This window comes from Sabethes cyaneus, chromosome 1 (genome assembly GCF_943734655.1).
Source record: "Sabethes cyaneus chromosome 1, idSabCyanKW18_F2, whole genome shotgun sequence".
Taxonomy (NCBI): Eukaryota; Metazoa; Arthropoda; class Insecta; order Diptera; family Culicidae; genus Sabethes; species Sabethes cyaneus.
The window spans coordinates 126395639-126413763 of NC_071353.1; the positions used below are offsets into that span (position 1 = coordinate 126395639).

At 39.4% G+C, this 18125-nt stretch overlaps 1 protein-coding gene across 1 annotated transcript in view; it reads left to right on the forward strand.

Moving 5' to 3' along the window:
• Window positions 1-17686, forward strand: part of LOC128740429 (netrin-A-like) — a 142216-nt gene extending 124530 nt beyond the window's left edge. Inside the window, exons 5-7 of the mRNA XM_053835972.1 lie at window positions 6464-6529; window positions 17210-17450; window positions 17542-17686. Of these exons, the coding sequence (XP_053691947.1) occupies window positions 6464-6529; window positions 17210-17450; window positions 17542-17686 (452 nt within the window). The remainder of the gene's footprint in view (window positions 1-6463; window positions 6530-17209; window positions 17451-17541) is intronic.
• The last annotated feature ends 439 nt before the right edge of the window (window positions 17687-18125 follow it).

Here is an 18125-nt window from a genome sequence, read left to right on the forward strand (position 1 = left end):
TTATCTAGTACTAATATGTTGATGTTGGTGGCCTATAAATTCTGGAGCAGGAAGAGTGAGAGAGACAGAGACAGACCGTCACATTGCTAGACTAGACTGAGGAACCAGAGACTGGCAGCAAGTTGAATGTAGATTATATCATGTAGGACGATAGAAAGTATTTCAGTTATACAAGTCTTGTTGAGAAAGTGCAAAGGTCTTAGCTCTGTGAGAAGAAATATAGGATGACGGATGATCTTTGCATAAAGATTACAAACCGTCAAAATTGGAGCATGTTGTCGGCATGGGAAAGATGCATGTGGTTTTGAAAAGTTGTAAATTAGATTAAATTTATTTCAGAGCTAGTGACACGTTTATAGAAATTACATTAGAATTAAAATTCAACAGAATGTCGTGTATCATGCTGCTTGATATGAAAAAATAACAAGATATGGCCGCACATAATCTGATTACGCCCATGTGAATAACGTCAATAGATCTCCGAACATACACGTTGCTATTAATAAATTCGCCTGTCTGGATACGTGTTCTGCAAAAATAACCATCAGCACATATGCCTCTGCGCTCTGTTTCGGAGATCAGAAACAGTTCCATATTTATCTTTCATTTTCGCCCCGTGCCTAACGTTCATTTCTATTCAAATCTATTGACCGAATCCCTTCCGCCGGCAGAAAGGATGTGAACGGGAGCTCATAATTTAATTTTATTACCAAGCCAGCATATTAAACCGTCATCCATATTCGGAGAGAACAGACCGACTTCTGCTGCAATATAACACTTCATAAAACACCACCACGAATCCAGGCTGCCTACCTACTTAAAATTCAATGGCGCATCGGTGCCGCACGATTTCCTCCACCACACGGCCAGGCGAGAGATAATTGGCTCCTTCGGGTGCAATTCGTCCCCCCGGTCGTCGTCGTCGTCGTCGGTGAAAGACCCAAACAAATATGAGACCGATATAAAACTAAAGGATATCATCGAATCAACAGAGCCAATAAGGGCTGACAGTTTTATCACTTGTTTACTGAAGCCGCCAGGAATGTGCCTTAAAGCGACGAACTCAACAACAAACGTTGCGGTGTAATTTGCAGTAGGGTAAGCCAATTAGGTGGGTTGCTCTCTAATGACGTTCTGCAGGTTCATAAAGTGCTGCTAGCACACAATGAACCGCTCTCGTGTATAACAAAACTAATGAAGTATAAGAAAGTTTATGTTTTTTTGGCGGTAACATAATGTTTCTCGCATCGAGATCCAGAATGATGAAGGATGAAGCGCGGTGCCTTGAGGTGAAAATGGTTGGACCATAGGAGATTTCACAATAAAGTACACGGATACGAGCTAAATAGTTATAAAAATAAAAGCAATTGTTAGTGATTCAAATTAAAAATAATAACCTGTACCAACGATCACCTTCTCTGGCGTTTACTGGTTACAAGGAAAGATTCTTATGAATCGTTAGGATATCGCAGCAACTACAGCACCCGTATCACTTGTTGGTCGTTGGTATCCGAGCCAATTCCTCCTATGTTTTCGGTAAAGTTCGATGTCACACATCCAATCGTAAAGTAACCTACCGCAAAAAGTGAATAAAAAAAATAAATCTACACTTCTACTAGTGTGATTGAAGACTGAACACAAAATAATCATAAATATCTTATAGTAAAGTAATTTTAAGTTTTTTTTATGTATTTTGGGGTTTCGACTGAATTCCACACCCCGGAAATCACAGGGACGCCATTATTATTGTACGGCGGTAGAAGCAAAGAGCAGTCATACAAAAATAATATTAAGATGTCGAAATATGTCATACGAAAACTTAAGATGTCGAAATTTGGCAAGAAATTCTTGATTTGGTAAGCAATTTGTACATGTGGACAGCGGAGTACGCCTTTCGTGACCACAGATACCATGAATGCACCCGTTTATTTGAAAGAGTATCTCCAAAAGCGACTTCTGTCTCTTCTGAAGTCTCACTACTGTTCTACGATCTTCTGGTAGGATTTGGCATCATGCCATTACGCAAAGGCCGTGATGGAGTGCCATAAGGCAAATAATGACGATTTCGTGCCGAAAGATCATAACCTCTCAAATACACCAATGATGCGGCCAATCGAGAATACTGGAATCTTCTAAAACGTCGTAAAGTACTCGAAACAGTCGAAGAAATGAAGAAAGTATAGATAAATATGCAAAATATGTCGATTTTGAGGTTGTGCAAAATCTACTGGGTGGGTTTTGGCCAAAGTACGGGCATTCGGGCTAAAGACGTTAAAACTAAGTTTAATTGTTTAATTTGATGCCTCGAAAGTTAAATAGCAGTCGGATTAAAAGTCAAATTTTGCGAATTAATTTTGTGTACGAAAGTGAAAGTTAATTTTGTGTGTTACAATTTTACCGTGGACACCCTTTACGTGCCGATCTTCATGTTTTCAAGATCTGGAAGGCACCGAACCGGAATGACAAACAAAACACGGTGACCAAGATCCGCGACAGAAAGCTGTGCCGAGAACGGTTGACGAAAACGAGATGCGTCGCCGAGACCGGACGACAAAACTTACATCAAGGCGTTGCTCAAACAGCTTGAACTCCGTAAACTCGGCATTGTAGCTCTACAGGAAATCTGTCGCAAAGGTGAAAAGGTTTGGAATATCCCCGGCGAAAAGGCCCAGTTTTACCAGAGTGGGGGCACTACCAACTAACTGGGGACGGGCTTTGCAATGTTGGGTAGAATGCAGGATCGCGTGATAGATTGAAAGGCGATCAACTAGAGAGGATATAGGGCAGTTTTTCAATACAGCATCATAAACATGCACTTCCCGCACGAAGGTAACACGTTTAGGGACGATGGAGGGAAACTAATCACAGACGAGTGTGAGGAGGTCGGTAGGTGGAAGCAGTTTTTCGATGAACACCTCAATCGTGAATTCGTAGAAGGAGGCGAAACGGAACCCACAGACGATAGTAATGTCCCAGCACCTGATCTTCAAGATCTCAAACGAGAAATTGGGTTGCTGAAGACCAGCAAAGCCGCTGGTAAGGACCGCCAACCATCAGATCTTCATAAACATAGCCGAGAAGCGCTGGCAACGGCTCTACACTGAATAATTTCCAAAAATTGGAAAGATGAGAAGCTACTGGAGGAATGGATAAAACGACAAATCTACAAAATCTACAAAAAGGGTAATCGGCTGGACTGCTGCAACTATCGCAGCATAACGCTGGTTAACGTCGCCTACAAGGCACTCTCCCAGATCCTGTTAAGCCGTCATCGATAGCACAAGGTTTCGAAGGGAATTATCACCATCCAACAGATCTTGCAGAAAAGTCGGGAGTCAACGTGCCCACGCATCATAGCTTCATTGTTTTCAAAGCAGAATACGGTACAGTCGATCGAGATCAGCTATGGCAGACAATGCACGAGCACGGTTTTCCGGATAAACTGACGCTACTGATCAGAGCTACATTGGATCGAGTGATGTGCTTCATGCGCATCTCGAGGACACTCACGAGTCCCCTTGAGATGCGGCGAGGGTTGAGACAAGGTGACGGCTTATCCTGCATGCTGTTCAACATCGCTTTTGAGGGGGTGATCCGACGAGCGGGCATCGAAACGAGTGGCACGATTTTCACCAAGGGTAGCCATATTGCAGGCTTCGCAGCTGACTCTGATAGCATAGCTAGGAACTTTACTACGACGGAGGCAATCTACGCCAGACTGAAGCGGAATCCAAGACCGTCTTGAACTATGACACATGAAAGAAAGAGGCTCAAACGAAACAAACGCGCGCCTCCTACGGACGTTGACCATTGACCATTGAGTGGTAGATGAATTCGTGTATATGAAATCACTAGTGACTGCGGAGAACAAGTAAGATAGTAAGATGATCCAGCAGCGCATTCAACCGAGAAATCGGACCTACTTTGCCCTTCGTAAGGCGCTACGATCAAGAAGGACATACGCGGCCTTGCCGTGTTCGAATGGAAGTTGCTGCGACCGATATTTGCCGCAGTACAAACAGAAAGCAGAGAGTGGCGAAGACGTATGAAAAACTGTCTACAGGCACTGCTTCGAGAAATTCCCATCGTGCATCTAGCGAAAGGCTTATTCAACGCTACGGTGGGCCGGACACGTCATGAGGATGCCGGACGACAGTGCGACGAAAACAGTTCTCAGCAAAAACCCCAGCGGCACCAGGAACAAAGAGGCAAGATGGCTCGACCAGGTCGAAAGTGATTTGCGACTTCTGAACTGACTGGGAAATTGGCGACGAGTGACCCAAGATCGAGTTGAATGGAGACGACTGCTTGAAACAGCACGAGTCACCCCGGCACTATACTGATGACGACGACGACAGCATGGTTGGCCATTCCAGAGGAGAGAAAGAAGAAGAAGGTGAACCAATTTTAGCATTGGCATTAGCATTAGCATATCTGGCTGCACACATCGTAGGTGTCTATATAATCGCCTTATATACCTGGCTACGTCCGAACAACTGCAGGGGAAGTGGGTAAGAATGTTAGTGTAGCATCTACTTTTGAAAGTGCAGGGAACCCATACTACCTTCATAGATGTTACAGGAAAACAGAGTATATCATGTTAATAGGGCAAGGCAAACAATAAGGATCATGAGGAAGATTTATTCAATAATAAACTGTATATAGTATATATTGAGTATATATATGCAAAAATAGAACAATCTCACCAGCAATCCGTCGCGTGAAATACAATTGCGTTATTTGAATTTCCATCAGTGCATCTAATATCCAATAATTAATTAATTTAATTTTTTCCATATCCATGATATCCATGTGTATTATTTAAACTTGTTACGGCCAAAGTTTTAATCGTACAGTAGGAGATGCTTGTTGAGCTAAAACGAAACAAATAATTGAAATAACATATTAGGCTTACCTGCTACGAAGGCCGGGTGGCTCAGCCGTCTGCGCAAAATCTTAGTTTTGAGGTCTGGCATCTGGGAACCACGCAGCATCGCACCCCCTAGCTTAGCTACTCAATAGAGTATTACCGGGTATGACCGCGTGGAGGCGCTAGGTAGGAGCTTGGGCTGGCAAAAGCTATATTGGTCGCTTTCTCGTTTGCCTTCCCCATTTCATACCCAGAAGAAGAAGGTGAACCAATTCACCAAAAAAGTCCTGGTCGGCTAGACGAGACGAGACGAGACGAGAAAGTATAACAGTATTGGGCGAACTCGGTAGACTAAGGACAAAGAACCCCCTAGAAAAATCAACCAAATTTTTTAAATTTTGAAAAAAACTGTAGTTAGATAACTATAGGTAATTAAAGCTTGAGAGTAATTTTCATTTGCATTACTGTGGCAAGGTACCGTGCATCAGACTTGTTATAAACACCGTCCGGTGCGGCACGGCTCCTACCCGTCCAGATACGCACGGCAACGGGTGCTTTTGATAATAGAACGCACTGGCGCTGCTACATATTGGCACGCTCCCCGACAACGCAAGAACCTGATCGAGGAGCTTTGTCTTCGGCTAGGTACCGATGTGCACGGTACCAACGGTGGCTTGCATTATTTCGTTCTTTGCTTTCTTTTTTATTCGTTCATTCGGTGTAGGTGACTGAGCTGTCAGGACGTTCGGGCTCCGTGCTCTAGCAGGTGCCGGCTGGTGTAAGCAGGCACGCTTTCGCTCGCAAAGTGCTTGGTGTGATACGGTGAAAACTTATGAATGGTAGCGGGTGCTTTCCACAATGCCGTGTTGGTGTTCCATATCAGTTGTTGCTGCTCAGTAAAAATTATCGGTCAAACGTTGTTCGACACAAGTGAAACTTTTGTTTGCGTCTGTCCTACGTCGTCGTTTTTTGGCCCGGGACCACCCGGAGCGCACCGTACACATATAATACTGGACCGAAAAGAAGAAATCGGCACTGAGGTGCGGTATCATATTAGTTCAAACGAGAGCAGGCAAAATACACCGAAACCGGAAACGTGTGACTTATGAACTCAGGGGAATGTTTTAGCACGGTTACCGGAGCGGTGCGTGCTTTCGCAAGTCTGCCGCGCATTTAACATTAATTTAAATATAATTAAAATTTAATTTAAAACCGTGGAACTCCGTTAGTTTACACATTTGTAATCTGAATACTTTGTGTAATTTATTCCCTGAAAGTTTAAAAAATGTAATTTTTTTGAATGTCATTTATTCTGTTCTTGTTGTCATTTGGTCTGTTGCTTTTGCTTGCCAATCATTACTTTTCACATATATCTTTAGTTTCATCGTGAGATATTTGGACATAAAACGATTGTCAGACGTAAACAGAATCGTCAAAATATACAAAGAGTTTTCATATTTTTCACCATTATGGTGCGGAAAAAGCTGAATATCCAGCGTTAATATGACTGACGTAAAAATTTAAATTAAACTTTCACTATAGAGGAAATCGCACATTAATTTTCATGTTATTCTCTTTTTTATTTCCTTTCAGAGTGCGGAAAATGCAAGATCGGCACCAAGCGGCTAAATCTAAGCAAGTTTTGCAAAAGAGATTACGGTAAGTGTGTGAGTCCAACAGGTGAATCAGGTAATGGATGTAATATATCCGTTTATAATGCATGCCAGCTAAATCGATTTGCTTTTCTGTCATGTGATTTAAAATAGCTGGCAACATTTTTGAGCTAGTTTACTAATTTTACTAAACTGGAACCCCACATTTATGGCAGTAACCCAATTGAACTGAACAACCGAGAGCAAAACTAACTAGTTAAAAGACCAATAAGACCGAAAATAGAAATATTCACTCTAGCCCAGGTTATTCCCAATATCCTCTTGCTTCGTCCGCTCCGATGACACCGATACGGCCGTCGTCACCGGCACGAGAAAATGCCCCGTACAATTCAACGACTCGACTGGTGTCATTTCGCGGAAGATCAACTTTTTATGAATGCCATTTTCTGTGCGATTTCACGGTTTTAACCGTTGGCAATAATCCGTTGTAGAGCAACTAGTGAATCGACGTTTTACGATGCCCGTTTTGCATCGTAAACTTAATCGTTTTGATGGATAAGATTATCATTCATAATTTATTTTTCTTGTATGTGGCACTATACTGTCTTGCATTGAATGCACTGCAAAGTTGGCAATTGACTCTTGTAGGTGAAACTTCTAATTCCATTGGGATTAGCCAATCAGAACCGCTGTGGAAACTTGTGCTATTACCGTTCATTGTTACGGCCATTCGAATTACGGTTGTAGTAATGTAAACATAAAGTCTAATAACTATTGCAGTTCAATTGAGAAAGTGCTAATTGAGGATTTTTTAGTTTTCGAAGCAAAGATTACGTTCCAGGTACGTACATCTGAAACACAATAATCAATAAGTCAGCAAATCTCATATAATCCAATGCAAGAATAGAAAAGGAAAAGGAAGTAGAAAAACTATCTTCCAACAAAGAGCCAACTTTTCACATCCAAATAACCATGGTGGCAACCACGGACAGAAAATGTTCTGTCCTGGTGAAGTGTAATATGTGGTCTCCCAAGCAGGCCACAAATCCGGTTCCAGCATCGTCTTTTCGGATAAAATATAACAAGTTGGACATTTAGTTTCTATCCGAGACCACACCGCACTGCACTATTCGTTTGATCGAGGACAGAAAATCCAATGCTGTGTGTACAATGTAACATACTAATCACTGATAATAAAATTTTATATAGAAATCTTACAAATTATCAAGTAGTTTTGTATTTTACTAGTACCATGCCCTAGTGCGTAGTTGGAACACCTTAAAAGTTACTGAAAAAGAAAAAAATGAAGTTAAGAAGGAAACGTTCTTACGTTTCTTCAAAAGAACCTATAATCAAGACCTTTGTACTCCGTCCAATTGTCGTCACATCCGTCTTGCAACCACTTGGAATGACATGATACAGAGAGGCAACCACTCAACTCAATCTTGTCACCGGCTCCAAGACCGGCACTGACGGACGGTCGACTGTTGTTGTTGGTTGGAATGATGAATGAATGAGTGAATGAAACGCATTCTGGTGTAAATGTACATTTTATTAATTTTTTCATTCTCATCCACATCTACAAAAGTGCACATCGATTCGAACCATCATAACAGGAAACTGGTTTCGGGTGAGAGGAGACTGTGCTCTGCATCTATACCACCATCCCGATTCAATCCTGAAACTTCAGCCGGGCCAGTCGTAACAGAAATTAATTTTTGATGCTGCCCGGCGGGCTTCCGATACTTGTAGAATGTTGAACACCGAAAAAAGCCTGAATGGTAAAAAGCATGTAGTGAAAGCACCGTACCAGATCCTTGTCGGTTGGCCGGAAAATGAACGCTTAGGGACGTATTTGTTGTTTACACGCTAAGACAATGGACCAGAGAAGGACAGACGGCTGGCTGGTTGGGATTCACATCACAGGCGTCTAGAGTTTATGTTTGGCAACATGTGAAAATGAAATGAAAAATCGTTTTTTTTTTCTTGTCCTCCTTACCGACTACAAGGCTAGGCAGACTCTTGGAAAAGCTTCGCCCATTGTCCGTTAGAGCAAATAATCTCTATAGATTGTGCTACCGATAACGTCACAATTTGAACATTGTAATAACGTGTATTAAAGTATTGGACGACAATCGTCGAACTACTCCAATGAAACTATACAAAAGTATGTTCAGTCTGCTTTTGTGTGGTCCTTTTTTGTGCGACTTTTTATTTGAGTGCCGGTTCTAAAGTTATAAATTTTCGAAGATTTCTCTTGACAAAAATTATGAATTCTGGTTGGCAAAAATTATGATTTTTTGGACAATTTTAAGTCACGCAAACTAACTACTGATCTTAACAAACTTAAACTTGCTTTTACTTTGCTTTTACTTTACTTTTACTTTACTTTTACTTTACTTTTACTTTACTTTTACTTTACTTTTACTTTACTTTTACTTTACTTTTACTTTACTTTTACTTTACTTTTACTTTACTTTTACTTTACTTTTACTTTACTTTTACTTTACTTTTACTTTACTTTTACTTTACTTTTACTTTACTTTTACTTTACTTTTACTTTACTTTTACTTTACTTTTACTTTACTTTTACTTTACTTTTACTTTACTTTTACTTTACTTTTACTTTACTTTTACTTTACTTTTACTTTACTTTTACTTTACTTTTACTTTACTTTTACTTTACTTTTACTTTACTTTTACTTTACTTTTACTTTACTTTTACTTTACTTTTACTTTACTTTTACTTTACTTTTACTTTACTTTTACTTTACTTTTACTTTACTTTTACTTTACTTTTACTTTACTTTTACTTTACTTTTACTTTACTTTTACTTTACTTTTACTTTACTTTTACTTTACTTTTACTTTACTTTTACTTTACTTTTACTTTACTTTTACTTTACTTTTACTTTACTTTTACTTTACTTTTACTTTACTTTTACTTTACTTTTACTTTACTTTTACTTTACTTTTACTTTACTTTTACTTTACTTTTACTTTACTTTTACTTTACTTTTACTTTACTTTTACTTTACTTTTACTTTACTTTTACTTTACTTTTACTTTACTTTTACTTTACTTTTACTTTACTTTTACTTTACTTTTACTTTACTTTTACTTTACTTTTACTTTACTTTTACTTTACTTTTACTTTACTTTTACTTTACTTTTACTTTACTTTTACTTTACTTTTACTTTACTTTTACTTTACTTTTACTTTACTTTTACTTTACTTTTACTTTACTTTTACTTTACTTTTACTTTACTTTTACTTTACTTTTACTTTACTTTTACTTTACTTTTACTTTACTTTTACTTTACTTTTACTTTACTTTTACTTTACTTTTACTTTACTTTTACTTTACTTTTACTTTACGTTTCTGGAAGCACTAATTCATGTTTTCTGTTTTCGAAAATGGCGACCGTCCGATAGTTCGTAACCAGTTTTTTTGGTGCATCCCAATTATGTGAATTAGTACAGAGTAATTTTATTCTTGCTAGAACAGAATGCCACCGGTCAAGATGGATTTCAGTCTGGTCACTCCGTAAGCAGGAACCCTGTTGATTTCACGTCTACCTGTATATACTACATGAAACGAAAAGCACAAATTGACGTAATTTATACTGATTTGATATTTGGGAATGTCGATCATAGACGGTACTAGTGTTCAGGCTAAATGCGAGGTACAAAAATTAATGTTGATTTTTCTTCCAAGAGTTATGTCTGTTTGTCTGTGAAACACTGGTTCAGAAAGTTTTGCGACTCGAAGCAACTCGAAATTATACGGAATGGCTCAGTTGCTAGTTATATGCTAGCATTCTACGTGTGCAGCTTGACTCTTACTTCTCTTCCCTGAATATAAACGTCTCGGATGCTCCTCAAGGCAGCAACATGGGACCTCTGTAGTTTTTATTATATTTCAACGATTTTGCTTCGTTGCTTGGAGTTATATGTAACCTGATGTATGCTGATATATGATTGTATCCAGCTTAAGGGGCTGTTAGATGTGTTTGTTGATAGGTGCAGAAAAAACTGGCACATCATCACCACCCCGAAATGTCAAGTAAAGATTTTCCACCACCATCGCATTGTCCTATCATTTTCAACTGCCAAGTAAATGATCATGTAATCGCGAGAGTCTATCAAGTTAATGATCTTACTTGATGCCACAGTAATATCGGAAGCTTCTCAATAACTTTTTTTCATGCGTGGTTTCATCATTTTGACCAGTATCGTTGATCTATTATGATTTCGTTCGGGTATTTGCTGTACAGCCTGAATTCGTTAATTGGGCCACGACTGCACTCTAGCTGATTCGCTAATTGGGCAGACTGACAGTTGTTAGAAATTTCTAAACTCGAAAATTCCATACAATTTTGACATTCAAGTTGTCACATAGCCCAATTAGTGAACACCCAATTAACGAACCGCCCAATTAACGAACCACCAATTAACGAAACTTTGCTGTATAACCCGCACTGCATTTCCTACGTTATTGAGAAAGCGATATGCTTAAGGCCCGCGGAGAATTAGTACTTTATGGTTACGTTTGCGTAAATCTGACAGTTCTCCCATACAATTTGAAAGATTATCTGTCAGATCTACGCAACGACAACCATTGCCCAGAGGTGTGCGTATTGTCGACTTTGTCGATGACACTGTATTATTGGTGATAGGCGAAACACTGGAGGAGCTGAAAATGCTAGCTACCGTAGCAATAAGAGCAATAAAAAACTGAATGCAGGGGGCAAAGCTGCAAATTGCCCACCATAAAAGGGAGTTCTGCTGATCAGTACTTGCAAAGCCGTACAACGGGCAGAAATCATTGTCGGAGAGCACACAATGGCCTCAACGCGTATGCTTAAACATCTTGGAGTAATGATGAATGATAGGCTAAACTTCAACGGCCACGTCGACTACGTTTGTGAGAAGGCTTCATCCTGGAGGAAGATAACGAATGCTACAGACGAAAACACATCAGAGGAATTCGGAAGCTAGTAAAAGAGGAATCGTTGGCCAAATTGCGGCAGGATTGGACCAGGGTCGAAAACGGTAGATGGACGTATAGCAAAGCGAAGCCTTGGGCTTAAACGTCTTTCTAAGACTTGACCCTTCTTTATCGACAGATATCACAGCCGGCAGTGAGAGTACAGAACAATTACGGGGCTAAAGGGCCAAACAGAATGCTGCGTCAACGCGTCCGTCAGCGTTATTCTGACAGTTTTCCCATGGGTTTACTGTCAAATTGACGCTGACGGATGCGTTAACGCTGCATTCTGTTTGGGCCTTAATGCAATAATCTTACTAGCTCTATCTAGCAGCACCGCCAAGCCGAGATTCGAACATACGACGACTGGCTTGTTCGTCAAGCATCATACGATTATACCTCGAAGCTAACTGGCCGGGCAGATTGACGTATCCAGCTTTTTGCGCGCTATAAGTTGTGTTCGTAATATGCGAAAATCTTTTTGACAACTCTGCATCCATCAAATTTGGCACTCTTCTTCTGTACGGCAGTGTTGCTCTTTCTTTCGTTTACGTAAAAGAAGGAGAGATGTAAAAATGTACGAAGTGTAAACAAAACTATCAATATGCACGATAAAATTTAATGCGCACATGCTACCAACGAACTAAGACTGCACTAAATTCATTATTTATTCTATGGGATATTTTATGAAAGTCTAGGTGCTACATTCCGTTATTGAAACTTAACCTTCTGTTTTTGAACGACAGACTTCGCAGCCAGCTGTTAGAATACAGAACAATTGCAGGGCTAGTGGCTACGATCCTATTGATTCCAACAGCCTCTTCCAGCCAAGATTCGAACAATGAAAGGGATGCTTAAACCGCCATTAGACATTACCCGTCTTTATCGACAGATTTCGCAGCCGGCTGTTTAGAGTACAGGAAAATTACGGGGCTAGTGTAACGATCCTACTGGCGCCATAAATCAATTCGTTGTTGTTATTGGTTTATTAGGACTTTTTAACTATAAATCAATTCGTACAGAATGAGCTGACAATAAAACTTTAACTTTTCTGCTCACGAATATATTTTCTAGTTGACAAAGCTGGCGAAATGATTTAGCTTTTATCAGAGCGAAAAGCGAAACGCTTTATTAAATTATAGCGGTGGCTGTCAAGTAACGAAAGCTTAATCGGTTTCATTCAAGGGGTTTCCAGCAAAGCGTATCAGTGCGTAGAAACCAGAGATTACTTTTGTAATCATTTATGAATTAATTAGGTAATCAAAGGTAATCAGTATAGTAATCAATGATAATCTTAAGTAATCATTGGTAATTTTTAGTAATCTTAAGAGATTGATTACTGGTAATCAGAGGTAATCAGTAATCAAAAGTAACTTTTTCCGAAGGTGCGAAGTAATCACTGCTGTTGGAAACCCCTTGGTTTCATTGCTGCTTTCAGCAGAGCGTGATACGACTACTTGAGCTTATAACCTGATTCTTATAAAGGTTATGAAAACAATCTGAGAAGTGGGCCACTTGGTCAGAAGGCAGTTTTATAGCGGTCATCAGAAAGTTCTGGTTGAGCACATAGTTTTATTAGCGGTTTATTGAAACTGATCATGAAAAGCACTATACGAACGTAATAAAGCTTGGAATTGTTACTTGGGCTACGGAGCAGTGTACAGACACAACCTTCCCCCGAAGTAATACTTAACGGTAGTTCCGGGGGATTTGATTCAGCTAACCTCACCTTCCACTTTTCCGGTAGTTGTTCAGTATCCTTAATCTTGACAATCAAATCATGCAAGCAGTCTACCAGCTTGTTTTAATAAGTTCCACTCCTATCGCTGGATGCCTTATTCAACTTCGTTTATCGGTGGGAGTTGGACATCCTCGTTGCGTGTAAAGAATCACAAACCGATAGTTCTAGATTTCAAGAGCAATCCAAACGGTTAGAGATGGGGTGAAAAAACTGAATTTAAGCAATTCTTTCGTACAGGATGTACAATCGTGAAGATTCGTTGCTATTTTCGGTCCATATCGGAAAAACCGGTTGTGGTAAATTACTAGGCTTGCCGGAGCGACTGACGGCAACGCACTTCCTGTTTCTATCTTCTATGCGGCAGAAACAAAGAGCACATAAAAACAATATCGTCGCCGAGGAAGTGTGTGGTTCGTGTGGGGAATGATAGAATTGAAACAAAACTAGGCATTAAACTAACAAATGCACTCAAGTCGCTTTTTACGCGAAGGATACGTTTCGCGTTCCGCCATCCGGGATGAGATGTGCCACGGGGGTGAGATTGTGCCAAAACCCAAGTTTATTTGTGAAAATTTATTATATCTATAGAAACTTGTGACCCAAATTCAAAATGATGATGAACAAAACATATTTATTCATAATTTAGAGTGGAACATAGATAATATTAGCAAACCAAAGTTAATTTCAAAGTTCGCGATCAAAAATACTCGGAACTAACGCTTACAAAAAATGTCCCGCATAAACTAATCCAAACAAGAATTCGCATCAACTTGCTATTTTGAAGGTATATAAACTATTCATTTACAATGTATTGTAAGGTTATTATGTATTGGATAAGTTTTGATTACGAAAATAATATTTTTCGAAACTTTGTACTTTTCGAGCTTCACGGGGGTGAGATTGTGCCAAGCCATGATGATCGATCCAATTTGTGAATTTCACATACACAACCAAAATACGTCAGTATACACCAGTGCACTCACATTCTTTACTATTGAGCACAATATTTTGACATATTAGATTGCATCATCCATTTTGGAGCAAACAGCATCATAGGTCTGCTAAATAATTTAAACTAATTTTTACTTTTTCTCTAGCAATTTCAGATACTTTGGATAAACACTCTAAAGTAAGACGAATATATTATACCGTGTATAAACTGCCAGTTTTAAGGAGGGGGGAGGGGGTGGGATAGGCCACATGTTCTGCGGCCACGGGTTCTCGAACGAAGTAATGGTTACTTTTGTTAAATGATCAAATAGGTATGCCCCCTTAGGATACACCCCTTCATATATCTCCCCCTTGTTAACCCTAGAAACGCCACTAGCTATATAAAGGCTGTCCATTGACTAGAAACTCATTTTTAGTTATTTCAGACCTCCCCGGAATATTTTCGTTCATACTTTTTGTATGATGCGTTGTTTTTGGCCGACCCCCTGCCCCTAATAGTCCACTTTTTTCATGGACGGCCCCATATGAACTACTTTATACTGATATTTATGTGTATTGTTTATAAACATGCTAATGTTCACTGTTTAGATTTTTTGCCTAACTTTATGTTTTTGGCACAATGTCACACCCTAGAAGGGGTGAGATTGTGCCAAAGTTCATGCACTAATAGCAAAACTAGGTTTCATTGCAACTAAACCATCTGTACGATAGTTGTTAATTGAACAATTTAGTATATATTGACAGGTTTGAAATCAACTTAGTTCCTAAATTGTGTGTATACTGAGCTAAAGAACAAAAACATATGCTTTTTTGGCACAATCTCGCCCCGGATGACGGTATATCAAAACCGTGTAAATTCCAAAATTCGCGTGAAAAACCACGAAAATCCAGAAATTCGCATAAAAAACGGCGTAAATTCTGAAATTCGAATTAATAAACCACGTAAATTCCGAAATTTGCATAAAAAACCGCTTAAAACGCGACTCCAGTGTAAAAGTAACACACTTTACTGGCAATCGAGAGACGTGGGTTACCACCTGCCATTGAACAACCCAATATATTTTTGATCTATGTATCGAAATAGTCCAGTTCATATAATTAATCATTCCTCACATCGAACACTTACTCCCTTAAATATTATGTTTTATTTTGTTCACTGAAAGTTGGATCATGATCGGTTGAATGCGTGAATTTTGGTCAATCTTTTATTGTAATTATATTTTATTCCGGAATTCGGCTGCAACGTTAATGAGGAACAATGAAAGTTTTGTTTTTGATTCTGTACTCTGCAACGTGTCATTTTAGCTTCTAATTCACCTTCAATTCACGTTTAATTCTAGTTCACCGAGTAGACTCCAGCTTTGTTTTCAGTAACCCTCACTCGTATTTAAAGTGGTACAATAAAATACCTTTTTTTAAAACTCTCCTATCTAATTGCATTAGTCCTCGTTCCTCTGTGGACACTGAAGTTTTTTGAAAAGAAACCAGCGATCGTCGCTGTTTCAACCTGTTCAAGGCAGTACAATGCCAAATGCAGAGGATAATATTCACAACTTTTAATCACACTTATCCGCCCAAAACTTCGAAACCTCGCATCAAAAAGTGCCGCCCGCTTTTTAAATGTAATATACCATTACCAAATTTTAATAGCTAAAGTAGTACTTCCGATAAAAAGCACCAGGTAGACTAATTAGGACTTGATCAAATCTCGTTAGCTCGACAACTTATGGAGAAGGCACACTCAAGCAGCCACTGCAAACTCAAACTCTACCATCCATCCGCCCAATCAAACCTGTCTTATTCGTTTAGGGTCGGAAGTTCGGTGAGTTTCGCCCCGCAGAATGCTTAATCCTATTAGTAGAAGTTAATAGCGTCATTGATGAGTTTTGGCCTGGCTCTTTTACCAGTTTGCCCGGCAATTGAAAGCAAAGGCGCGCGGCGGCTGCATTACCACCACCGTCTGCACCGACTACGGTGCACTCCGCGGCACCGCGTAATAGTTTAATGCTATTATCGTTGTCTCGTCTCGCCGAAGTAAGAATAAATGCGATAAACTTTTTTATAGCTAAATAGCAGGTCACCGAACCGCCACAGATTGGAAATAATCCTATAGTCTATACCTTATGGGTGTTAAAGGTTTATGGCGCATTTCGTCATTGATTTAAATATCGCTTGATTTTCATCCCAAGAAAGTTTAATGTATCAACTGGAGGGTAGGTTTATTTAACCACTTTATCACAATGTACTAGGCAATTATTAAGACTTAACATGTTTCACACTATGACTTAATCTTCTGGTTACGGCGTTTTACTAGTCTTTTTCGAATGAACCACTTCCCTATAAAATACATGGCACTCATAAGATAACCAGCTGCACAAATTACAGAAATTTGAATTCGATTTCAAATTGAATCTTAGGTCTGTTTAATACTAAACAATGAAAGTGATTCTTTAAATATTTAAATATTAATTTCTATGCTTCCTTTGCTGCGGTAAATACAAATTGTTCTGAAATAAACTCAAATTCAATCGGAGTGCATTGGTACAAATTAGTCATGGACCATTCTCCTAAGCGGCTTAGGCGAATAAATAAGCAACTTTTCATTTCTCGATCAGATGTAGCTAACTTTTTGCAGAGTCAAGACGGTTTCAATTGGTCAGAACCACGGTCTGCAAGCAAAACCGGATCAATTGCAAACAAAGAAGCATGCCACAGTCTGCCGATTGAAATCTGAATATATTGCCTCCATGTTCTGTCGTAATCGATTTGCGATGACAATTGAGCCCAACCCGACGATTCCGGTAATATTTTCTGCACAGCTCATGAACTAACCACTGGGCCATTTAGACACGTATGATACAGATCACATAGGTTACATGTTCGCTGTTTATCCATCCAGTTCTGTAGGAAATTTATGTTAGGAAAAAGGTGTGGCAGAAATATTTCTGAAAGTTTTAACAAATTCAAAAATACTCAATCGTTATTTCAGTTTGAATACCTAGTTAATCTGCATTAATTACCAAGGCCTTTCATTTTTTTTCAGTAATAATGGCCAAAGTGATAGCAAAGGAAACGAAGATCGACAACGGAAACCTAAAAAACAGCAACAGCAACAGCAACAACGACGACGTAGTAAGGTTCATACTAAGCGTCCAAAAGGTGTTCAAAAAAAGCCCCAGTCCAAGCAGCCCCCTGGCGGTAGCCCTGAGAAGGTCCTCCCACGTAACGTTCGTCGTGGAAGCCAAAGATCTCGAATGCCGTTGTCCGAGAGTCAAAGTGAATAGGTAAGCTGGAATCCGCGTGGCATGGCAAAACATAATCGCACGGTTCACTGTAAAAGACCAACTTTCTTTATATTTTCTTTGTTCATTTTAGATCCTATCTGATCCTTGGTCGGGACACTGAAGGGCCACCGGGAGCGCTCGGTATCGGACCTCGCTCGATCGTCATCGAATGGCGTGATGAATGGCATCGACGATTAAGGAAATTTCAGCGACAAGCAGCACGCACTTGCCACTAATCAGTCAGTCTTGCCTGCGGTAAACTAGCAACAACGAATACTTGGCGAGATTTTTTGAACAATAGTCGATTAAGATATATATTTATTGATTAAAGTAATAAATTAACGCTAAATTGTGTAATATCAGTTGAATCAGTACGGTGAGAGTGGATGCTGCCGTTTGCATTTGGTACAAGCATAAGAATACTTCGCGAAACGCTAATATTCGATTTATCTCGTATACATTCATTGTAGAAGGACGGAGGAAAAATTTATACATTGAATCTGTTTTCCCACATGAAACCCTCGTGTACATACCGGTCCGACAACAGTTGCACTACAAGCAATCGTGACGTTGTAAATCTACACATCTCTACTTGTATATCATTGCCAATCGTTATTCAATTCAACCACTAGATGTAAGTTACTACCCTATTATCGAATATTTATGTAATTTGTT